Here is a 21,465-nt window from a genome sequence, read left to right on the forward strand (position 1 = left end):
CTGGCCAGAAGCCACATAAAGAGAGTAAAGGTTTGTGTGGATGTGCATTATTTGTGGATGTAGGTATATATTTGTGTGAATGCATGTGGGGACCAAAGGTCAGCCTTGAGAATTGCTCTTCAGGAACCTCCCACCTTGTTTTGTTTTATTTTTTTAATTTATTTATTAAAAATTGTGTTTGTGCCTTTGTGTACTCATAGACGCTGGATAAGGGTGTTGGATCTTCTGGAGCTAGAGTTACAGGTTGTTGTGAGACACCAGGCATGGCTTTTGGAACTGAACTCAAAGCCTCTGTAAGACCAACAAGTGCTCTTAACCACTCAGCTATCTCTTCAGTCCCACCCACGCAAACCTTGTCTTCCCAGGGTCTCTAACTGGGATTAAGGTTCTCCCGCTTAGTTTAGGCCGGCTGGCTCACAAACCCCAGGGATCTGCCTGTCTCTGCCTCCTGAGCACTAAAATTACCAGCAATCACCCGGTGTTTTAGTTCTGCTTTACTGAGACCAGGTACCAATTTGTATCCCTGGCCGGCCTCAGACTCATAGACATCTTTGTGCCTTTGCCTCCCAAGTGCTGGGATTAAAGATGTTTACCACCTGGCTTCATACCCAGCATTTTACATGTGTCCTATGGGTTCAATTCAGGCCCTCATGCTTGCATAGCAAGCACTTTACCAACTGAGCTACTGCCTCAGCCTGGAGGAGTTTTGACCTTTGTTTTTGATTCACAGTGTAAGGGATATCTACCCATCGTAACAGGAAAGACATGGTAGCAGCTCCATAGTGGTGAAATCATGTGGCATCCACTGACATCTTAGCAGAACAGGAATTAGAGAGAACCAGAAACAGAACTTGAAAATAGTAAGGCTCACCCTCAGTGACCCACTTCCTCCACCCACTGACGATCCCCCACCCTCCTAAGAGCAGCACCTTTGGCTAGCACCAAGTATCCAAAGGTATGATGCTGGTATGGGGGAGAATTTCACATTCAAATCATGAAAGCTCTATTTTACCAACCTGAGAGGTCACTACGGGACTGGCCCTGGCTACTCTAAGTGATTGAGGCTAAAACTGTGTTCAGTTTTTACCCCAAATTGTGTCTCACCTTTGCACAAGCCATGTTTTCTATTACCTCGGCAACCTTTTAAAAAAATCGAAGACTTCTCATTATTGATATCTATTCCTAATGATCTTCCAGGTAATCAGGAATTTTTAAGAATAAGGTAGCAAAATAAGTGAAGGAAAGAAGAGGGGGAAAGAAAAAAAGCAGAGGGAACTGTACTACAGTAGCATATTATTTTTATTGAATATACATAGTTAGTCATATTTTTACATATTAGATATATTTTACTATAGTAGCATCCTCTGATAAAGTGACAGAGATGTAAGTGCTCAATTAAGTATTTGAGTCAAAGAACCAATTTAAAATTTAAACTTTAACTGAGCAAATGCATGATAAGTTGATTCCAGGAATGACACTGAAGTGCTGACTCTATTTGGCTTCCTGGAAACTTTTCCTGATAAGATTATTGTTTTATTAATGAAGAAAATAAAAAAATATATTTTAATGTTAATTACTGATATAGAAACAATAATAACATTTACAAAACAAGAGCATTCAGTATGGTTACTAAAATGTTTTTGTGAAGCCAATTAAAATAGCCTAAATGAGATTAAATATATATTTTTTACTTAAAAGGTATAAAATAATAAATGTTCGGGATTTCTGGGCTTCAGTTTGCATTCAAACTATTAGAAAAAACTATAAAGTAATGTTACAATGTTTTATATGGAATGCTTAAAACTTCAAGGCATAATAAAATATTGTTATAGCAAATTCTGACCATATTTTTGTATAACCAGAAATTGTTTCTATAAAGATTATGGGACCAAATTCGGGAAAAAGCTGCGGCTTGTGAGTTTCTTCCCTTTCAGAGTCTTACAGCAATGCTCCACACTGTGGTGCAAACAGGATGGTAGAGGGCAGCTTCAGGAAGACTCTGGTACCAGAAATCACCAGGCCAGCAAAACCAACAAGAGAAATGCACGAAACCAAAGCACACACACTTACTCCATGTTTGCTATGGTGATCTCAACTATACTCAAGGCAGGTTGTTCCATAAGACTCTATGTTAATAAAATAGAACAGAAGCCTGTAAATATAGCTGTTCATCGTCACTCTACAGATAGCAACTAAAAAGCTTGTCCCAGATAGCGTATCCAGGTTTATTTGAGCTCAGCAGGCGTTGATTCTGATGGGGATCCTTCTGCATCTGCAATGCAAATAAGATAAAGCTGCATTTTTCATAAACTTAACATTTTAATTTATTAATTGGAAGGTATATGACACGCATATTTCTGCTCCTGTTCCTATGGGTTAACCCAAAGGTCTATAAAAATTGAGCATGCAGTCCTATCTTGCAGCACAAATCATGGTTGGGAAACACAAGGCTCCATCCATCCAGCATAGGCATTAAGGCAAGTACCAAACTTTCATATCCCTGCCTGACTGCCCATGATGCAGAGCTTCTGCTGCCAATGTACAGGTCAGAACTAAGCAGTGTGGCTAGAGAGAGGTCTCTGTGTGGCATCTGTCTATCTGCTCCCAAGTCTCACACCCACACACCCCCTCACTGACTGGGGCCCCTCGCCAAAGTCTATAACTGGACCTGTGACCTAATTAACAGCCAACTTTCTTTTATGTCAACACATCAAGAATGCCTGTAAAAGATCATGTTAAAATAGCAACAACCTTGTGTCTGGGGGGAGGGAAAGAAATACTATTAACCAGAAACTTTGAGTAAATTCATTTCCAGAAAGTTACAACTCCAAGGTGGGGGAGGGGTTCCTGAAGAGAGGAAGAAGGTGCCAACTGCTTTCATTGTTGTTTTAAAGTGTAAACTGTGATGGACAGAGGAGCAACCATGATCAGTATCAGCCCTGGGGAGGCAAGGAGCCACGGTTTCAGTGGTGATGCCTGCTTCCCATGTAGCAGGTCCCCAGTCCCTTCTACCTGTCATCCTCAAGGACAGTGCGCTTTTCTGTTTATGGGGGCTTTTCACTCATTTTGATGGTAAAATGTTTTTACGCAATTAAGGAGGACCTGCTGCCGGTGGAAATATGGATTCCATTGTAACACTGGCGTAGATAACACATGCAATGACTTACTTCCAGAAAGTTAATAAGTGTACACCAGTGTCAAGTGCTAATCCCTCAGATCTTACGTGTGTACACGTAGATATATGCTGATGGTGAGGTGATTTTTATTTACCTGAGGATAAAATGCAGAGTACTAAAACATAGCTTATATGGTTGAGCCTGTGTGCATATTGCATGCACATATTTAAGTTGGGGTACTAAAAATGAATGTTCTAAAACCAAAGGTAGGAAGACGAGAATTAACATCAGACAAGAATAAAGTCTAATGACACAGGGAAAAGGACTAACAAAGTGAAGATTTTGTTTTTAATTTTTTAAAGGGAAAGGGATGAAATATCTGTAACTGAAGTAGAAAATGCAAATCAGGAAGCAAAGGCATGGTGCAGTGCTACCACAGAATGCAAAGGATAGTAAGGGAGAACCACAATAACAACGTGGGTAACCTGGTCAAAAGTATGTGTTCCTATAGACATAAATCCTACAGAGACTGAGGCATGAGTACAAATGTGCTCAGATCTAAAACGAGTAAGGAGGCTGAATGCCTGTATCTGTGATAAAAAAGACCCTATGATAGAAAGGTCTGGACTCTGACGGATTCACTGCTGGAGTCTATCAGACATTCAAAAAACAAATACTGTCAACCATTTTCAAACTTCTCCAAAGAGTAAAAGGTAGAGACCCTTCTGTTTTTCATTTTATGAAGCCAACACTACTTTCATGCCCAACCAGACAAGGATACTGAAAGAAAAGAAAATTATAGGCTAGCATCCTTGGTAAACACAAATGTAGAAATGTTTACCAAAATGCCAGCAAAACAAAATTAACCACACATTAAAGGGATCGTGTATCATTATTAAATGAGATTTATCCCTGGTATGCAGGGGCAATTTAACACACACACACACAGACACACACACACACACACACACACACACACACACCTACGTTAACGGAACAAAGGACAGAAATTAAATGATCATCTAAATAGGCACAGCCAAAACATTTTAAAAATTCAACATCACATCTTCGTGGTTTTGAAAAATAAACCAAGTTTAAACATGCTAGGCACTAAAGGAATCTACCTCAACACAATGCATGCTGTATACAAGTTCACAGTCAACATCATACTAAATGTTGGAAAGTTGAAACTTCTCTTCTAAGATTAGGGATGAGATGAGGGGGCCACTAACACTGTTTCTGTTCAGTCTATCAATGGATAGCATAACCAGAGCATTAGACACGGGAAAAAAAAAATCACCTGTATGCAGAAGGAAGTAAACTGTCTCTTGTTGCCACACCTCAAAGAACACACTACAAACTATTAGAATAAAGAGTATGTACACACACACACACACACACACACACTATATATATATTATAATATATATATATATATATATATATATATGTCATAAAAATACCTGAGAGTAAATTGAACCAAACAGGTAAATGACATGTACACTATACACTTTGAAGTAAGATGAAAGATGATGGAAGAGATCCAAGAGGACATAAACAGATGGGGAAATATTGCATGTTCATGGAAGAATTGCTTTTGCTGCAATGTTCATACTCCATGAGATAATCTACAGACTCCATGCTATCCCTACCAAAATTTCAATCACTTTTTTCACAGGAATAGAGAAAAATTCTAAAACTCATATGGAACTACGAAATGCTAAATTGCCAAAGCAATCCTGACACACAGAATAAATCTGGAGGCATCACATGACCTTACTGCAGAGCACAAAGCAGCCTGGAAGCGGCATGCTGCGGTCAAGCTGGCACTGCTCCGAGTTACTCTCTGCGCTGGAGAATACCCTGGTTTCTCAGGTTGCAGCTTGTCTGGAAGGACTCGTTTTGAAAAGCAGCAGCTGACTACATTTTGCAGGAGTACACAGAGGAGGGATGACTCTGCATCCTGTCCCACATTTAAACACCAGCATCTGTCGGGTACCACCCACAGAGATACAGAACAATAACTTATTACTAGCAGTAAAAGGGGAGTTACCATATAAATTTACCAATGTACATTGTGAACCTATAAACACAGAGGCATAGTAAAATCCTATCAAGAAAACCAGGCCCAAGAATTTACTGAACACACCAGACTGAGGTTAAGGTAACATTGTCACTTAGACCTCCAAAATGAGGGACACATAACACCACAGTGGCTTCTGCTACCTCCAACTTGTCATCAGACCACTCAGTGTATACATCAAAAGACCAACAAGTAAAGAACTTCCCACTGTCTCCAGGGCTTCAGCACTGTTCCCCCACCCCACCCCGTGCCCCACCACCACTCATGTGGTCTACCTGGTTTGCCATCCATGCATCCATCTACTCATCTAGACCTGCTGTCTGTTCATCTACTACTTGTCCATCTGGACCCGCCCTCACTTTTGCCTCGGTACCCTCCACAGTCCCGCATCTTATTTCTGTAGCTTGAGTAGCCCTTGAGGCTGGGCTCAACTCTGACCCTGAGGCTTGACTATGTACCATGGTTTCCAGCAGACCTGCATCATGGTTCACTGCCTGATTCCTTTGTATCCCTGTCAGCTCTTGGCTTATCTCCAGTTGCCTTTTAGGAGCTCCTTGAACTCTGTTGTGGTCTCTTATACCCTCTGTAGCTGCTCTATGGCTTGCATATATGAATACATGGAGATACAATGATTGTGTCATGTGTAAGGTGAGATTGGAGAGTTAATTAAGCCTGGAATGAAAGAATTTGTGTTTGCCTCTGGCAGCTATCAAGCTGCAGCCAAACAAACTTACTGTTATTTGTGTGTGTGATCGTTAATGGTGAATGTGTTGTTACTCAATTAGTTCTGACATGGTAGAAAGACACAAACATATTCATCTGTGTTTATGACATAATCAGCTTATAACATGACCTAAAATCAGACTCATGGAACAATGGGATAGGCTGGTGCCCCTAGATAAATCTATAGACTTAAGCTTGTTTTTTAGCAAAGGTAGAATGAATGTATAGTAGGAAAGGACAGATTTTTCTCTTAAGTGTTATTGAAAAATGAATACCCATAAGCAAAATATGAAATTCAACTCTCAGATCAGACAGCATACCCAAGTATGGATTAGAAGCTTAAACAAAGGACCCATCACTGCAAATCTACTGGAAAACTACAGGGGAAATCTTCAGTGCTGGTGCTGGGATCGACTTCTTTCCTTTTTAAAAGATATACTTTATGTATCATTATTGTTTTTATTTGTGCGTATGTGTGTGTGTGGCTGCATGAGCTGCACTATGTGAGTGCAGGTGTCTGGGGAGGTCAGTTGGCTCCCTTAGAACTGGAGTCATAGGCAACCCCCTGCTAGATACTGATATGGGTGCTGGGCTGGACTTGGCTCCTTGGCCATGAAGTAAGCACTTAACCTCTAAGTCAGTGGTTCTCAACCTGTGGGTCACGATCCACACAGGGGTCACATATTAGATATTTACATTACGTTCATAACAGTAGCAAAATTACAGTTATGAAGTAGCAACGAAAATAATCTTATGGCTGGAGACCACCACAACATGAGGAACTGTATGAAAGGGTTGCAGCATTAAGAAAATTGAGAACCAGTGATCTAGGTCATCTCTCCAGCCCCAGAGATATTTATAAATAACATCTATATGTTTATATATATACATATATATGTATATATATGTATATATATATAACACATTAAAATTCTGTTATATATAAATATATAAATATTATGTTACATATTTATATATAGATGTTTATATTGCCAAAACACAAACAACACAAGTAAAACAGACAAATGAGATTGTATCAACCTAACAATTTTATGTACAGCAAAAGAAAAAACCAGGAAAATAAAAGCACAACCCACAGAATAGGAGAGAACACTTGGAAACAGCAAGGGATTAGTATCCAAAATATATAAGGGATTAGTATCCAAAATATATAAGGAGCTCAAGTAACTTAACAAGAAAGGAAACTGTTGGTTTTAAAAATGGGCAAAGGAACTGGGCCTGGTAGTTCATGCCTATGATCCTAGCCTTTAAAGCCTGAAGCAGGAGGCCAGCTTTGGGAACAGAGAGAGTTGTAGGCCACTTCAAGTTACATAGTGAGATCCTGTCTCAAATATGAATAGCAACAACAAAAGCTAAGCAGTAGACTTGAATAGTCATTTTTCAAAAAAAAATGTGTGTAATGGCCAATGTGTATATGAAAAATTGTTAAACACTGATAATCACCAGAAAAACACAAATTAAAACCACAATTAAATGACACCTTACACATGTCACAGTGGTTTGTTGTTCTTGTTGTTGTTTTGGTTTTTCATGATAGGGATTCTCTGAGTAGCTCTGGATGCCCTGGAAATCTGTGTATCAGGCTGGCCTCAAACTCAGAGATCTACCTCTTCTGCCTTCCAAGTACTAGGGTTAAAGGCATGGGCCACCACCCAGTTGGTTATTCTTTAAAAGATAAAAAGATGGAGCTGGAGAGATTTCTCAGCGGTGAAAGTCACTGACTATTCTTACAGATGACTCATTTTTGATTCCCAGAACCTACATGGTGGCTAACAACCACCTGTAACTCCAGTTCCCAGAGATTCAAGCACTGGCACCCAGCATGCATGTGGCACACAAACATACATGCAGATAAAACACTATGTACATAAGATAAATAAATCAAAAGATGAAAATTACTGCTGGCAAGGAAGAGAGAAAACAGAACCACAGCCCACTGTTAGCAAGAATGTGCATTAGCACAACATACAGAAATCACCAGGAAGCTCTTCCCACTCTTGGGTATGCATCCCCAAAGAACTGGAACCAGGAGGTCAAGAGTCAATCCACAGCCCTATGTTCACTGCAGCACAGTTCACGGTAGCCAAGAGAGAATATCAGCTAAAGACCCATGAAGGGATGGATAGATTAAACAAGTAACACACACACACACACACACACACACACACACACACACACACACACACACACACACCTAAAAGGAATAAAATAAATCTAAAAAAGATAATCCACATTCAAAGAATGAGTAAAAAGTCTATCCTACTACAAGTAGCAATTAGCCATAAAACTCTTATCAACTCTGTGATGTTCAAGAGGGCCCCTTTTTTCCAGTCAGCTGGCCATCTCTGTAAGGATGGAGACCAATTGGCAAGTCATATTCCATCAACACAGGGAGGAGTCAGACATGCAAAGCCATGCAGAGCTCTGCTCACAAACCAATACCGCAGCATTTCAAATGCTTGCACCCACTCTACCCACTCCTGCCATCTCTGCCATTACTCAGAGTGGTGAAGCTTTTCTAAAGAAGAATGACTTTTTTCAAGAAGCAAGTTCTCTCGGTATCATCAGTGACAGAAATTGAACACAATCCGAAGTTTCCACAGATGCAAACAAGCAAACTATATGAATGCTAAAGAAAAAAAACCAGTAATGTATCCTGGGCATCCTAAATTACTCAGTTTAAGAAATGCTGATGACAAAGAAATGGAATGCTTGAACTTGGGTTTCCTTTCAGAGGATAGAAGGCAGCCTGTGAAGGGGTGTCAGAGGACAAGCTCATGTGGGAGAATGCCAGTGTCGTGTGAGGACTCTTCACATTCTGAAGACTAAAACCAATATAGTATTTTACACTTCATTATACCAAATGGAGTATCAAGATTTTTGATAAATATAATAAAAATATGAAGCCCCATAAGTCATAATTTTTTGTGCTCTCATCTGAATGAAAAGAAAAAAGCCCAAGTTCACACTATTCTAATGCTTACCAGATACCACAAGACCTCCGTGGAGTTTTAGCATGGCTTCTATCTGCACATAACATTTGGATATACACCAGGAGATAAGAAAATCACCTACCATCCTCATCACCAATCACGTGCATGTCATGGTGACCCTCATCTGGAGTTTTCTCAGAGACTTCAGGGGCCTCTGGATCTTGGGCTGTCTCTGTGTCCTGGGTATTTTCTGAGTCCTTTGTGGACTGGTTGGACAAGGATGCCCTGGATGTCTTTGGAGTTCTCTTGTCAGCATCTGCTTGCTGCTGCTGGAACCATTCATCCTTATAGCCGTTGCTGATAAGTTTGGAAAAGTTTGTTGGTGAACTGCTTTTTTGACCAGGCCTTAAAGAGAGACATGTAAATATTAAACTCCAGTGCAAAGATTAACTTAAAAAGGAAAACCAGAGGCAGTGTTCAGGAACTTAACTTGTGACGAAACACTGGTACTGAGCTCTCTCTGCTCCCTCTCCCTTCCCCTTCCCCATCTCTCTCTCTCTCTCTCTCTCTCTCTCTCTCTCTCTCTCTCTCTCTCATCTGTCAGTATCATTCCCTATTTCAAACATAAAATGGTCTCAGTGCATTCCTATACATGAGTGATACCATACTTAGTTTAGGCCAGTTTTCCAACCCCTTTTTTCTTATTACCCAATTAAAATCTGGTAAGAACACTGGTTATCACACAAGGAGGTCCTAGAAAATACCCCTCGCCCCACACACTATCAAAGGGTTGCTTAGGATAGATGTTCCTGTCTTAGTATCTTCCTTATTGTCCACTCACTGCACAACTCTGTCTCCTGTCATCTGTCACCTGCTTCAGCTCACAGATCCTATCATACTTGACACTGAAAAGTTGTAGGGCAGTAGTGTGAGCCTTCCAGTCAGGCAGGTGACAAGCACACACTTGTCACCTCCCAAGCCACAAGTTTCAGACTTGTGAGTCACCTTATTAAGAATTTCCCCAGCAAGTCCCTCCCCATCTGTCACAATGTCATGAATGTGATTGTTTTCCTCACCGATGACAAGCTGTTTGAAGACTCTGCCAGAAATTCATATTTGCTTTCTCTTAAACTAGACTTCTGGCAGATAAGGTAATACAGAGGCTGCCAGGATTACTCTGTTCGACTGGAAGACCAACTGGTATCAGCATATCTAGGAAATCCCCAGTTGAATGCAGAGACAGAGTGCTTGCACTCATCATAGAGATCCTGTGCTCAGGCTTTGATGACAGCAAGTTTCAGTACCGAGTGCATGAGCAGGGACAAGTGGCCACAAACCACAAATCTATGCCACAAGCAGGCTGCAAGGAGACCAGGCATGTGATCAAAGAGGTAAAATTGGTGTTAAGGAAGGAGCAAAAGTGCAACTAGGTTCTCAGGCCATGTTGAGAAGGGCTCTGTGGGCAAGGCAGGCAGGTGCTACCATTGGCAAACCTGTCTCTGGACAGGGTTGGGGCAGGTCAGTGGGTGCCATCAACTCACAATTGCCATCTGACTGAAGGACAGATAATCAACCCAAACCTCATACAAACAGCATTCATTCTCATAAGTTGGACACTTACATAGGAGGCAATGACAGCTTGCTTCGTTCAGAGTCTTTGTGGCTAACTGGGGTCCCCACTTTGCTAGGATTCTTGGAGTTAATGGCTGGCAGTTTCACCTGTGTGAAGAAATGCAAATCTATGACTTAAGGTAGAAGAAAGAATTCCAAGAGCAGCAAAGATACCAGTACTGGACCTTCAGTATGGCCACAGACTGTTACAATAAATAAAATTAAATAATCACTAATTTGACAAGATGACTTGTTTGTTTGTTTTTGTTTTTCAAGACAGGGTTTCTCTGTGTAGCTTTGGAGCCTATCCTGGCACTCGCTCCATAGACTAGGCTGGCCTTGAACTAACAGAGATCCTCCTGCCTCTGCTTCCCAAGTGCTGGGATTAAAGGTGTGTGCCACCAACGCCCAGCTTGACAGGATGACTTATAAAAAGTACAAAATGTGCTTCAAAAACAGTTGCTATATTTAAGTAAGGAGGTCCCCTGCTCAGAAGGAGAACAATCAGTGAACATTGGGGATACCAGATATTCTGATGGGTCTTGCTGGAGGGAGGGATCCACCATATAAAATGGAAATGCATGCATTATGAGGTTCATGGGAGCTTTTTAATAGTCACCAAGAACTGGAAACAAAACAAATACCCACCAACAAGGGAATGAATAAACAATTGGTACCTGGTCCACAAAAGAACAACAATAACAAGGAGTAGGGTCTGACACATGGTACCACATGGCAGAGACCGGCCAGAGGGACTGTAATCACTAGCTTCTGCCACTGATTTGAGATTCTACAAAGGAAAACTCTCTAAAGACTTATCCTACATAGGGTTTGTTGCTGTGACAAACACCATGACCAAAAGCAACTTCATTTTATGATTTCAGGTCACACTCCATCTCGGAGGGACATCAGGGCAGGAACTAGAGGCAGGAACTAAATAAAGCAGAGGGCATGGAGGAAGATTGCTTTCTACTTCTGTATGGCTTGCTCAGCCTGCATTCTTATACAACTCAGGACCACCCTCCCAGATGTGGGCCCTTCCTCATCAGTCATTAATCAAGAAAATATCCTACAAACTTGCCTACAGACCAATCTGATGAAGGATTTTCTTAATTGAAGTTTCTTTTACACAACCTTAGCTTGTGTCAAGCTGACAAAAACTTAACAATCACATGGCTTAAAGGAGATCAGTGACTGCTAGAGATGGGAATTATGAGGGATTAGTGACAAAGGGGCTGAGAAATCTGAGAGGTGACAGAAGCTCTCTGTAGCTCAGTGTCTGTGGTGTTTACATTTGTTAAAAGATGGCAATCAGTACTGTGTAACAATTGAAGTGTACTCCATTTGGATGGCCTCAGATGAAAGACGAAAAGAACATCCCCGAGTCACCCTTAAGAATGTTGATACATCTGTCCTAAGGACAGAACAGAGTCTGCATCAGGTTGACTGACAGCTGGGGCAAGAGCAGAGGATTCAATGCCACCCATTCTTTCCAAAGGTAGAGGAGGCTGGTCTCTGAGAGGCAGGAGAACCTATGGCATTGGAACAGACTGGGCAGGGTGGCATGCCAAAAACTAGGACAATAGCCAAGTGTTGAAATGATTCTCACATTAAAGTCCTTACTCTGTCTGTGCCCAGAGGTTTTGCAAGATTTGAGAACAGGAAAACTCCCTCAGTTCTACAGAATAGACACTTAGGGGAGCTTTGTGCCCAGTGGTGATGAGGGCACTCCTTCCCCAGGGCCATCAGGGCCCTCCCTAATGTTACTCTTCCTGAGTTACATTAACACTGTCTCTTCAGCTAGTGCACAGTAATGTTGGTGTCTGCAATCCTGCCTTCCTCCTTCGTTAGCATTGACAAGGTGGAGGACAGTCTGGCTCCAGTACTTCTTCAGTCATCAGGACCCTGTGTGAGTGATTACTACGTGAAGTCAGATTTTACAATGCGCAGCATTTTTGCTTTGTAAATTTTCTCAATCTATGTGCTGGAACCCTGGTTACCAGGCAAGCCATTCTTTTACTGCTCAAGGTTCAGTTCTACAGAGTCAGTCACTTATCTACCATCAGGAAATAGGCCTGGTCCTCAGTAGAGTCCTTTAGCAGGGCTCATGCCACTGACCCAAAGCCTGAATCACAACTGGACACTGGGGCAGCTTGAAGAATAAACACTGCAGCCAATGGGTGCTATCTTGGTATCTAAGGGTATTTATTCCCCGCTCTGCCAAAGACACTGAGAAGACACACTGGTCTCCTTGCTGGACACCACAATGGTGTCCACTCTTGTTCTCAGTCTCAAAATGCCACTGCTATTATAAATATATATATATATATATATATATATATATATATATGTTTTTATGTAGCTTTGGAGCCTATCCTGGCACTTGCTCTGGAGACCAGGCTGGCCTCGAACTCACGGAGATCCGCCTCCTGAGTGCTGGGATTAAAGACATGAGCCACCAATGCCCGGCTATTTTAAATATAAATGTCACCACTTCACTTGAAAATTTTGATGCCTCACATGCTGAAATTCATTTCAGACCTGGGTGCTAGCAGCAATGCAGAACATTTGGCATGGGTCTGGCTATGCTCTCATAGGTTCTAGGAAGAAAGTGTAGAAATCCCAACCCATCTGCTACTCATGGCTTGTTTCTGGGATTTCCAGTTGCTCAGACAGCTCAAGTCCTCTGAAATGGCTTCGCCTTGCAGGCCGGTTATGACATCATAGCCAAAACACCCCTGACATCTCTGCAGAACAAAGTACTTCCTCTTTTCTTTCTTATCAGCGAGGAACACTGTGGGTAATTTGGGCTTAAATAAGAGTGAAGTATCCAGAAGTGGGATATTGAACACATATAAACACATCCTTTCTCTGTGTGGCAGATAGGAAGTGTTAGGCCAGTCTTCCCCAGGACAACTGCTAACTGATTAGACACCAGATGGTAAAAGGCAATCTTACCTATAAAGTCAACATACACAGAAAGAAAATGTGTCTTCTTGCCTCTTAGTCCCAAACTTAAAACAGAGCACAGAGCTCAGAACTCAGAGCACAGAGCACAGAGGAGGGCTGACCCAAGACTGCAGGCAGCTTGAGTAGGCTGTAGTAGCAGCTTAGGAACACTCCCTTAATTATTCCTGGATTCACAGGAGCAAAACAGATGCTGGTGACACCCATTTGCCAGCAAGGTTACCTTTCTTTTCTCAATTTCAAGTTCCTCGGCCTCTCTTTGCCAAACTGTTTTCATATCAAAGTCAAAGGGGCCTCGTCTGGACTCATAACTACCATTGGCCTGATCAGAGTTGAATTCTTCATACACCATGTAATCTGGCATGGACACCACGGGGACTCTGCAAGGACAGACAGGACAAGTTACTGCCTGGCACCTGGCACTATTTCATTCTTCCCCCCTTTCTCTTTATTCTCCCTTCCTCCCTCCCTCCATTTTTTTCTCTCCTTTTTCATTTCTTCCTTTCCTCCCTCCCCTGTTTCTTACCCCTCTGGTTCATCTGTCTCTCCACTTCCCCCATCTTCCCAGAAAACATAGGTAGCCAGACCCTTTACTTCTGCCACTGAAAAAACACATCAGTGCCTCTCTAAGCCCCCAGGGTCCCCAGAACAACAAAAGAATCACAAGGTGACATTCTGAAGTATGAGCTTAGAAAATGGATAAATTATAATTATTTCTTGTAGACTAGCATTTACTACTTTGTTTCCTTCAAAGAGATAAGTTACCATTTAACTAATTACAACCTGCTGCTATATCATATGGCCAATCTTAGTGTGGGTATGTAAGCATAGAACTGGTCTTCCACACAATCCATAGGAGAGTGTCAGCTCCAAGGTCACCTATCCTTTCTTGTCTGTTCCTGCTTTCTCTACCTGCTTCCCCTTCTTTTCTGAACTTAGCACAAACCCTTAGAAAACAAAAACAAACAGGGTCTCACCATGCATCCCTGGCTGTCCTGGAACTCAATATGTACACCAGGCTGGCCTTGATCTCAACCTTGACCTCACAGAGAGCCCCCCTGCCTCTGCCTCCCTAGTGTTGGAATTAAAACTGTGGGTGGTAGTGAAACACTCCTTTAATCCTAGCACCCAGGAAGCAGAGGCACGGGGATCTCAAAGTTCCAGGCTAGCCTGGTCTATAGAGTAAGTTTCAGGACAACCAGGGCAAACAAACAAACAAAATAGCCTGTGAACCACAAGTCTGGCCTACAAACTATTGTAAAAAATAATAGGAGTTTAACATTCACTTGCCACAGGCATGTAAAAGTATTATGTGCTCTTTTTATTTTTATGTGTTAAAAACAAAAAACAAAAGCCAGGATAATGGTGGCTGCCTGTTATTTCAACACTTGGGAGATAGAGGCAGAAGGATCATGAGTTTCAGGTCAGCCTGGGCCTCAAATTCTGATGCCCCAAACAGCCTGGGATCTATTTAAAATATAAAACAACACACCTTAAAATAAAAACACAAAAGCAAATAAAGCAGGAAGAACCAGAGTCCTGAAGACAAAAACAAAACAAAACAACCTACAAGGTGCCTGGGGCCAGTCAAGAGACACTGCACACTGCATAGCAGCATGGAAAGATGTTTGTGTTGATACAATCTTTCAAGCAAAAACACAAAACAAAAGGCAAGTCTTTAAAAAGCAGAAAAAGTAGACCCTAAAAATTACTTTTTATGCTTCCTCTCAGACCAAGAGAGGTGTCTGAAGGGTCGTGTTTGCATGGTCATGAGTAACAATAGTTAGACATTGTGACAGGGTAGGGGGCCATGGCTCTGACCTTCCATGAAGGTCTTAAAGACTGAGAACTGTGTACATTCCTAGTTGCAGTGAGAAGAAAGCTTTGGGGCAGGCCGACAGAGTCAGGGCCCAGGGGACAAAGAATGAAAACCTAAAGCTACTAGCTAATAAGTGAACAAAAGAACCACACCCTGAGGGGGCATGGCTGTGTGTCTCCTTGATGCTAGTTTCCTGTCTGTTTAGGCCACATCTCTCAAAACATTAGCTATTACATACAGTCATACTCGGGGCTGTAATACCACACTTTCTGGAAATAGGAGATATTTGTAATTTTCCAATCCAAATTGAGATTTTTTCAAACTTGTTTTTATGACTTTTTATTTATTTGTGCTTAGCCACACACATTCCACCATAAGCATATAGAGATCAGAGTGTAAAATGCAGGTTGCCGGCTCTTGACTGACTTCTACAATGTAGGTCCAGGGAAATTGAACTCAGCTGGTCAGGCTTGGCAAGCTGCTGAACTATTTTTCTGGCACCAATGCTTTAAATATATTGAGAGAGAAAGAGAGAACAATGTGGGAGACTTAGAGATACTCACTCTCGATGGTGAGCTGTCGGAGGCTTGCTGTGGTGGATATACCAGTCTGGCAGGGAGTAGGCTACTGGGGAGCCCTTCCTGGTTCCAGGGACAAAGTGCTTCAGCAAATCTCAAGAAGAAAGGGACACCATTATATGTGGTCCTGAGGCCCCGAGGGCATGTGGCGTTACCAACACTCCACACTGTGCCATCTTCCCTAGGGTGGCCTCTACCCAGGCTGAGAGCCGAGTGTCCTGCTTGGCACTCAGACAGAGACATCCCTCACACACCCTCCACCTCTCATGTCCTCTCCTCTTGAGTGTGCGCAGCTCCTGGTCCTTAGCTGGCATCTGTGCCAGATGCCATTAGCACTCCCTCAGGGGTTTATCGAGACACTTCAAGATCTCCAGGGGCTGTGGGCAATGCTCCTCAGCCTTCAGTGACCTCCATTCTCCTCTCCATCCTACAGCAGTCTGGCCAGCTTGGTCCACCACTGTGGGTCTGCCCCATGCACACTGCTGATTCCTAGAGAAGCTGCTTCCTCCAGGTTCCCAGATGGGAAGTCCCAAGGTGGAATGTATCAGTGACTATGTGGCTGTTCAGGGAGGTACCCAGCACAGGCCCCTTTCCAACTGCCTCCTCGCTCCCCAATGACTTTCTTCCTCTCATCTCTCCTCTTCCTCCTGTCCACTGGTGTCCAAGGGCAGTAAGTGGTAAGAACTGGTTTTGCTAGGTAATTCTAACAGCAAAATAATTCACAATTCCCATGGCCATGGTTGCAGCAGAAAGTGTACTGACTTACTCCTCTCAGTGAGAAATCTTTCCATTTTAAACTTCAAAGTCTTTTTTGTTGTTAAGATTTTCAGACTTACGGGTCAGATTGAGAAAATGGTGTGAATTTCCCTACACTCCTAACTGAGACTCCCTGTACATCCTGCCTGCTCGGTCACTGCTCTCTTCTCTCCCCATGTCTCTCACTGCTACCAGCATCATTAGGGCCTCGGCACTGTTGAGTGGCATGTTGCAGGCAGGTTTGTCCCTTCATCCTCTGTGCCTTAGCTGCTGCTCTTGAAAGCCACTGTGTCACTGGTGACTTCCATCCGATTTTGCTAGTCTCTTTGAATCAAGAGCAAGGAGGTGGAGCTAGGAAAAGCCTGCCTTGATCCTGCACCCCATCTGCTCCTGGCTGAGTCAATCAGGTGATATGGTCTAGGTTTGGAATGTGCAAGCATATAGACTTGGCCACTACTTCACCTCTGATATTCAATGTAGGGACAGTGACAGCCAGAGGGAAGAAAGGAAAACCCTAGTCTCTTTCAGTACTGGCCTCCAGAGCTTAGCTGAGACACTTATCCCTCTGAGCAGTGATTTCTATTAAACTCAGTATGTCTTCCTTGCATGCCTGTACAAAAGTTGATTTTCATCAAAGACTATATATACGCAGTGTCCACAATGAACCTAAGTTTCCAAAGGCTTGAACAAAACATATAGATACCACAGTTACATTTTATGTGAATAAGATTGGAACCCCACCCCCCACTTCTGCTCACAAAGCCACTCAGTTCACGGGACTTACCAGGTCTGCCGCCTTGCTTAGCCAGCTTCACATACTCTGAGTCTGTTTCTTTTATCCAGTATCTCCGAGCACGGGGCATGTTTTCATTTGGGGAGTCTCCCACGTCACTGAGCCCTGGGATCTGGGATGCAGGTGGGGCACCCACAGCCTTCTCAGAGCGCTTTGCAGGTAGGTGGTAATACCAGTCTAGACAGGAGGGAGGCCAGCACACAGTCAGACACGGTCAGGGGGATACCTAGTCAAGAAGCCCTGGACTGCCTGACAGTTGTACTGTGTGCATATAACCTATGTGTCAGGTAGCACATACCACAGAGCACACAAACAAGAAATGAATTGCCTGTGTGACTAATCAGGACACTGACAGGGCAACCTAGAACACAGATAATTTTCCAGCGCCCCCAACTAAATCAGTCACTAGGGCAAATAGAAGAGACATTACCTCTTTCCTGCCCCCATCCCTCCTCCCATTGCCTCTTCCATTGTTGCAGTAATTCTAGGAACTATCCAAACCCCCTGTGTCTGTCTTCTGCCCTCCCCATACCCCTCCAGACCTCCCTCCCTCTTGCCCTCCAGGAAAATGCTTAGCTGTATTTCTGGTCATGTTGGGAGACATGCAGATTTGAATAGATGCCAATCATTTAAACTATTATGGATAAACCAGATACTGGCCAGGATTTGATAAGCCTCACACATTAAAATACTACTATTCTGTTACAGACCCACAATCTAACCAAACTCGTTTGTCACTTTTACAAGAGCAGAAGGAAGTAGGCCGGGGTGTGGTCCAAGAAGCCTCACTTGCTGAACAGCTGTTTGGAAAGCCAACACCTGCCTCCCACAGCCTCCAGCAGCCACACAACCCTGTGTCCCAGTGGCAGCCCAGCTGCACACAAGCACTGTGCTGGAGGCTACAGTGGGCAGTGGGAAGCAGCAGATGTCTAGATGTGTCCTGAAAGGGGGATTCACCAGGCAGGGGCGCAATCACCTTTATGCAAAACCTTCTCAAGCCCAAGACTTCAAAGGTCTTCCTTGGGAAAGACTGAGGGGAAATGGTGAGTGTAGATTATGTGACTTCTAAAGAGGGAACTTGGGGACAGTTCACTGGGAGCTTGTTTCCCCCATTCCATTCCTCCCCAGGGTGACATCAGCTCTCTGTAGAAAGAGAGAGGAGTTGAGCATGGCCTGGTGAAATGAAGCCTTAGACTTTGAGCTGATGGTATACAGGGGGAGACCCCACAGGCTGAGTTGAAATCACCCATAAGATTCCCTGGAGACATTCAGTCCCAGAACAGGAACTTCAATCAAGGGACAGAGGGATTAGCAAAGTCTCAAAGTCCTGGAACTGGAGTTACTAAGTTACTAGTGCTGATGTATAACCACACACACACACACACACACACACACACACACACACACTGATGGATGGGAGAGAACAGGGCATGTAAACTGGAGGCAGTTTAGCTATGTTTGCATCAGAAATCAATCAGATGCCAAAATACAAAAAAGTATATATATATATATCATCACATCAGTAGAAAAGCTAAGAAACAAAGACTTGGAAAAAGTATAAAATACAAAAGACACAATTTCTGTGGCATGGATGCTGGCTGTGTTTCATAGCACTTGCCAGACTCCTGACATTTAAAGTCTAATGCAGACCCTGGTCCTTCATGGCAGTGTGATGGTAAACTTCAGTGTCTATCTGACTCAGCCACAGCATACAGACTTTGTGCAGGTATTACTCCCATTGCTTTTGTGAAGGTCTTTTCAAAATGAGATTTATCACTTACATCTGAGTAAAGCAGATGATTCTCTACAACAGAGTGAGTCTCCTCTGCTCAGTTGTGTCTTAAGAAAAACTAAAGAAGAGGGAATTCTGCCTCCAGATGGACTTTGAATTTGATTTGTAGCCCCAGCTCTTCCCCTGCTCTCCAACCTGCCCTGCAGATTGTACACAATGGGCCCCACAAGCAAGCAAGCCAGTGCATACAAGAGATGTCTCTCTCTCCTTTTACAGGTAGGTGGGTAGCTGATTAGTCATGCTACTTGCTCACAGTCAGGGCACAGAGAAACAGCAATGAATAACCTAGAACAAACATAGAAGCAAGAAGTCGATATTCTCTGAAGCTAAATGCTCACACCACCAGTTTTTTCTTAGAACTAAAGCTGGGCGTGCTGCCTAAAAGTGTAGGATATTTCACCTGTAAACTTTAAATGTCTAAAGAATACCCATTAGCTGAGTCAACATGATCCAGTTTTGAAGACTTGCACAAAGGATCCCAGAGAATTAAGAATCAAAATTCAGCAGCCTTTTATTGACAGGGCTTAACTCCTTGTTTCTTCTTTTAGAGGAAAGTCATTCGGTTCTTGCTTTATGTTTTCTCTGTGTGTTGATTACTAATTAATCCACAGAGAACAGTGTATCTTCTGCCATCTCATTACTGCAGGCTTTAGACAGACACTGAGCACACTAAGGCATTTGTAAACGTGCACACAGGGGCAGCTCAGAGATCTTGGGCCCCATCAGTAAGGACAAACCACTGCCACTTAGAATACACATGTAGAGGTAAAGGGGACACAAAGGTCTCTTTTTAGCTTTGGTCACTGCAGAATGCTTGTACTCGTGTGGCACCCGATCAACCACTGGCTGGCTGCTTTTCTCTGTACAGCTTTCCAATTTGAGGCTGTGCCCTTATTTTCACTTATTTTCCAAATAAGGAAACAAAGGCCATAAGAGACAATGAAACCAAACTACAGGGTGCCCCAATCTCTGGTTTCTAAACTACAGATACACACACACACACACACACACACACACACACACACACACACACACACACACACACACCCATGAGGATATGGGCTCTTTTTAGGCTGTATAGCCTCGGAGAAAAAGACACTTTGGCGGGCGTACTTATGCTAAGGGTAACTTACTTCAAACTCTGCATGCCTTATTTTCCTGGTCTCTAAAATGAGGTGATGATTTCTGGTGGGGTGCTATGAGGTTAAATGTGTTAGAAGACATAGACTTTGCTGAATACACCTGGCACTGAGTGTCTATCAGCATGGTTCACACTCTCTAGCACACGAGAAGTCACAGGAAGGTGACAGAGCCTAGGACGGGATAAAAATTGGCCAGGCCTCCTGAGCTGTATACAGCCCACCCCAGTTCTCAATTGGCTGTCACCAACAATGGCATGAGCTAGCATGCATAGAAAACGTGGAAAGGTCACACTCTTCCCCTCCATGCAGATGACATGGCTCCAACTGTCCCCTCCCAGCCAACACCAGACCCTCTTCCCTCTCTTCTGTTGTCAACCCTTCTCTAGACATGGAGGAAAAACAAGTGAAAAGCGATGACAGCATCAGGAAATGTCTTCCTTCTCTATTTAGCTTCAAAACAGGCGCACACAACCCACGAACCTACAGTGAATTCAGCTTTCTGGATCCAGATGCTGAAAACGGGGGGCATTTGTCTTGGTTGGGGCTTAAATTAGGATCAAAAGCTAGGAAGTCAGTGATAAACCTGGTTAATGCTGTCAAAAAAATGAGACTTTTCTCAGTCAACAGCCCCTGCCAAAATGTTAGAGCTATGAGAGTTAATTTGCTACAAATTGAATTTCAATGAGCAGCTGCACTCCCCATTGAAAAGGGAGGTAGCTGTGTTGCCTAGCATGCAAAGGTTCTGGCTTCCACCCCTGCACAGGAACAGTCAAAGTAGAGGTGCCTACCCTTCCAACTTGTATCACCCTCTCACCCAACCTCACCGCAGGTAGCGTAGCGGTTGGAGGCGCCTGGCACCTCCTTGCTGGTGTTCCTCATGGCCTGGCGCTCCAAGCAAGTCCTCTGCGTCGGGAAGAAAAAGAAGCTGCTGAGTCCGGGTTCTCCGGGTATCTGGGCGCTGCCGACCCGCCCCCTGGGAGCAGAGGCTACAGGGGCAAAGTCAGCGCGCTCGGGGTTCCGCCCGCCTCCAGCTGACACACCTGCAGATGCCTCACACCCAAGAGCTGTCACAACCACAGAGAGCACACCGCTGCGCCGTGTCCACTCTGGGCAACCAGCAGGGGAAAATGC

General features: G+C 43.4%; 1 protein-coding gene across 1 annotated transcript; it reads right to left on the reverse strand.

The window, feature by feature from the left end:
* Nucleotides 1-2,225: 2,225 nt before the first annotated feature.
* CUNH7orf57 (chromosome unknown C7orf57 homolog) lies at nt 2,226-21,213 on the reverse strand. The gene is made up of 7 exons (XM_035452352.1): nt 21,159-21,213; nt 17,392-17,577; nt 15,837-15,945; nt 13,678-13,834; nt 10,498-10,595; nt 9,055-9,281; nt 2,226-2,266 (listed from the first exon to the last, which is right to left on the reverse strand). Exons 1-7 carry the CDS (start codon nt 21,211-21,213, stop codon nt 2,226-2,228), a joined length of 873 nt encoding a protein of 290 aa, XP_035308243.1.
* Between the last annotated feature and the right edge of the window lie 252 nt (nt 21,214-21,465).

This window comes from Cricetulus griseus (genome assembly GCF_003668045.3).
Source record: "Cricetulus griseus strain 17A/GY chromosome 1 unlocalized genomic scaffold, alternate assembly CriGri-PICRH-1.0 chr1_1, whole genome shotgun sequence".
Lineage (NCBI taxonomy): Eukaryota > Metazoa > Chordata > Mammalia > Rodentia > Cricetidae > Cricetulus > Cricetulus griseus.

What these genes read in the sequence shown, in the direction of transcription:
- CUNH7orf57 (XM_035452352.1), bottom strand. Translation starts at nt 21,213, where the DNA reads ATGAGGAACACCAGCAAGGAGGTGCCAGGCGCCTCCAACCGCTACGCT. An exon ending in AAGCTGTCATTGCCTCCTAT is followed by an intron (nt 9,282 to 10,497) that starts GTAAGTGTCCAA and finishes TCTCTCTTTAAG; the next exon opens with GCCTGGTCAAAAAAGCAGTT. An exon ending in TGAGAAAACTCCAGATGAGG is followed by an intron (nt 2,267 to 9,054) that starts GTCACCATGACA and finishes TTGCAGATGCAG; the next exon opens with AAGGATCCCCATCAGAATCA.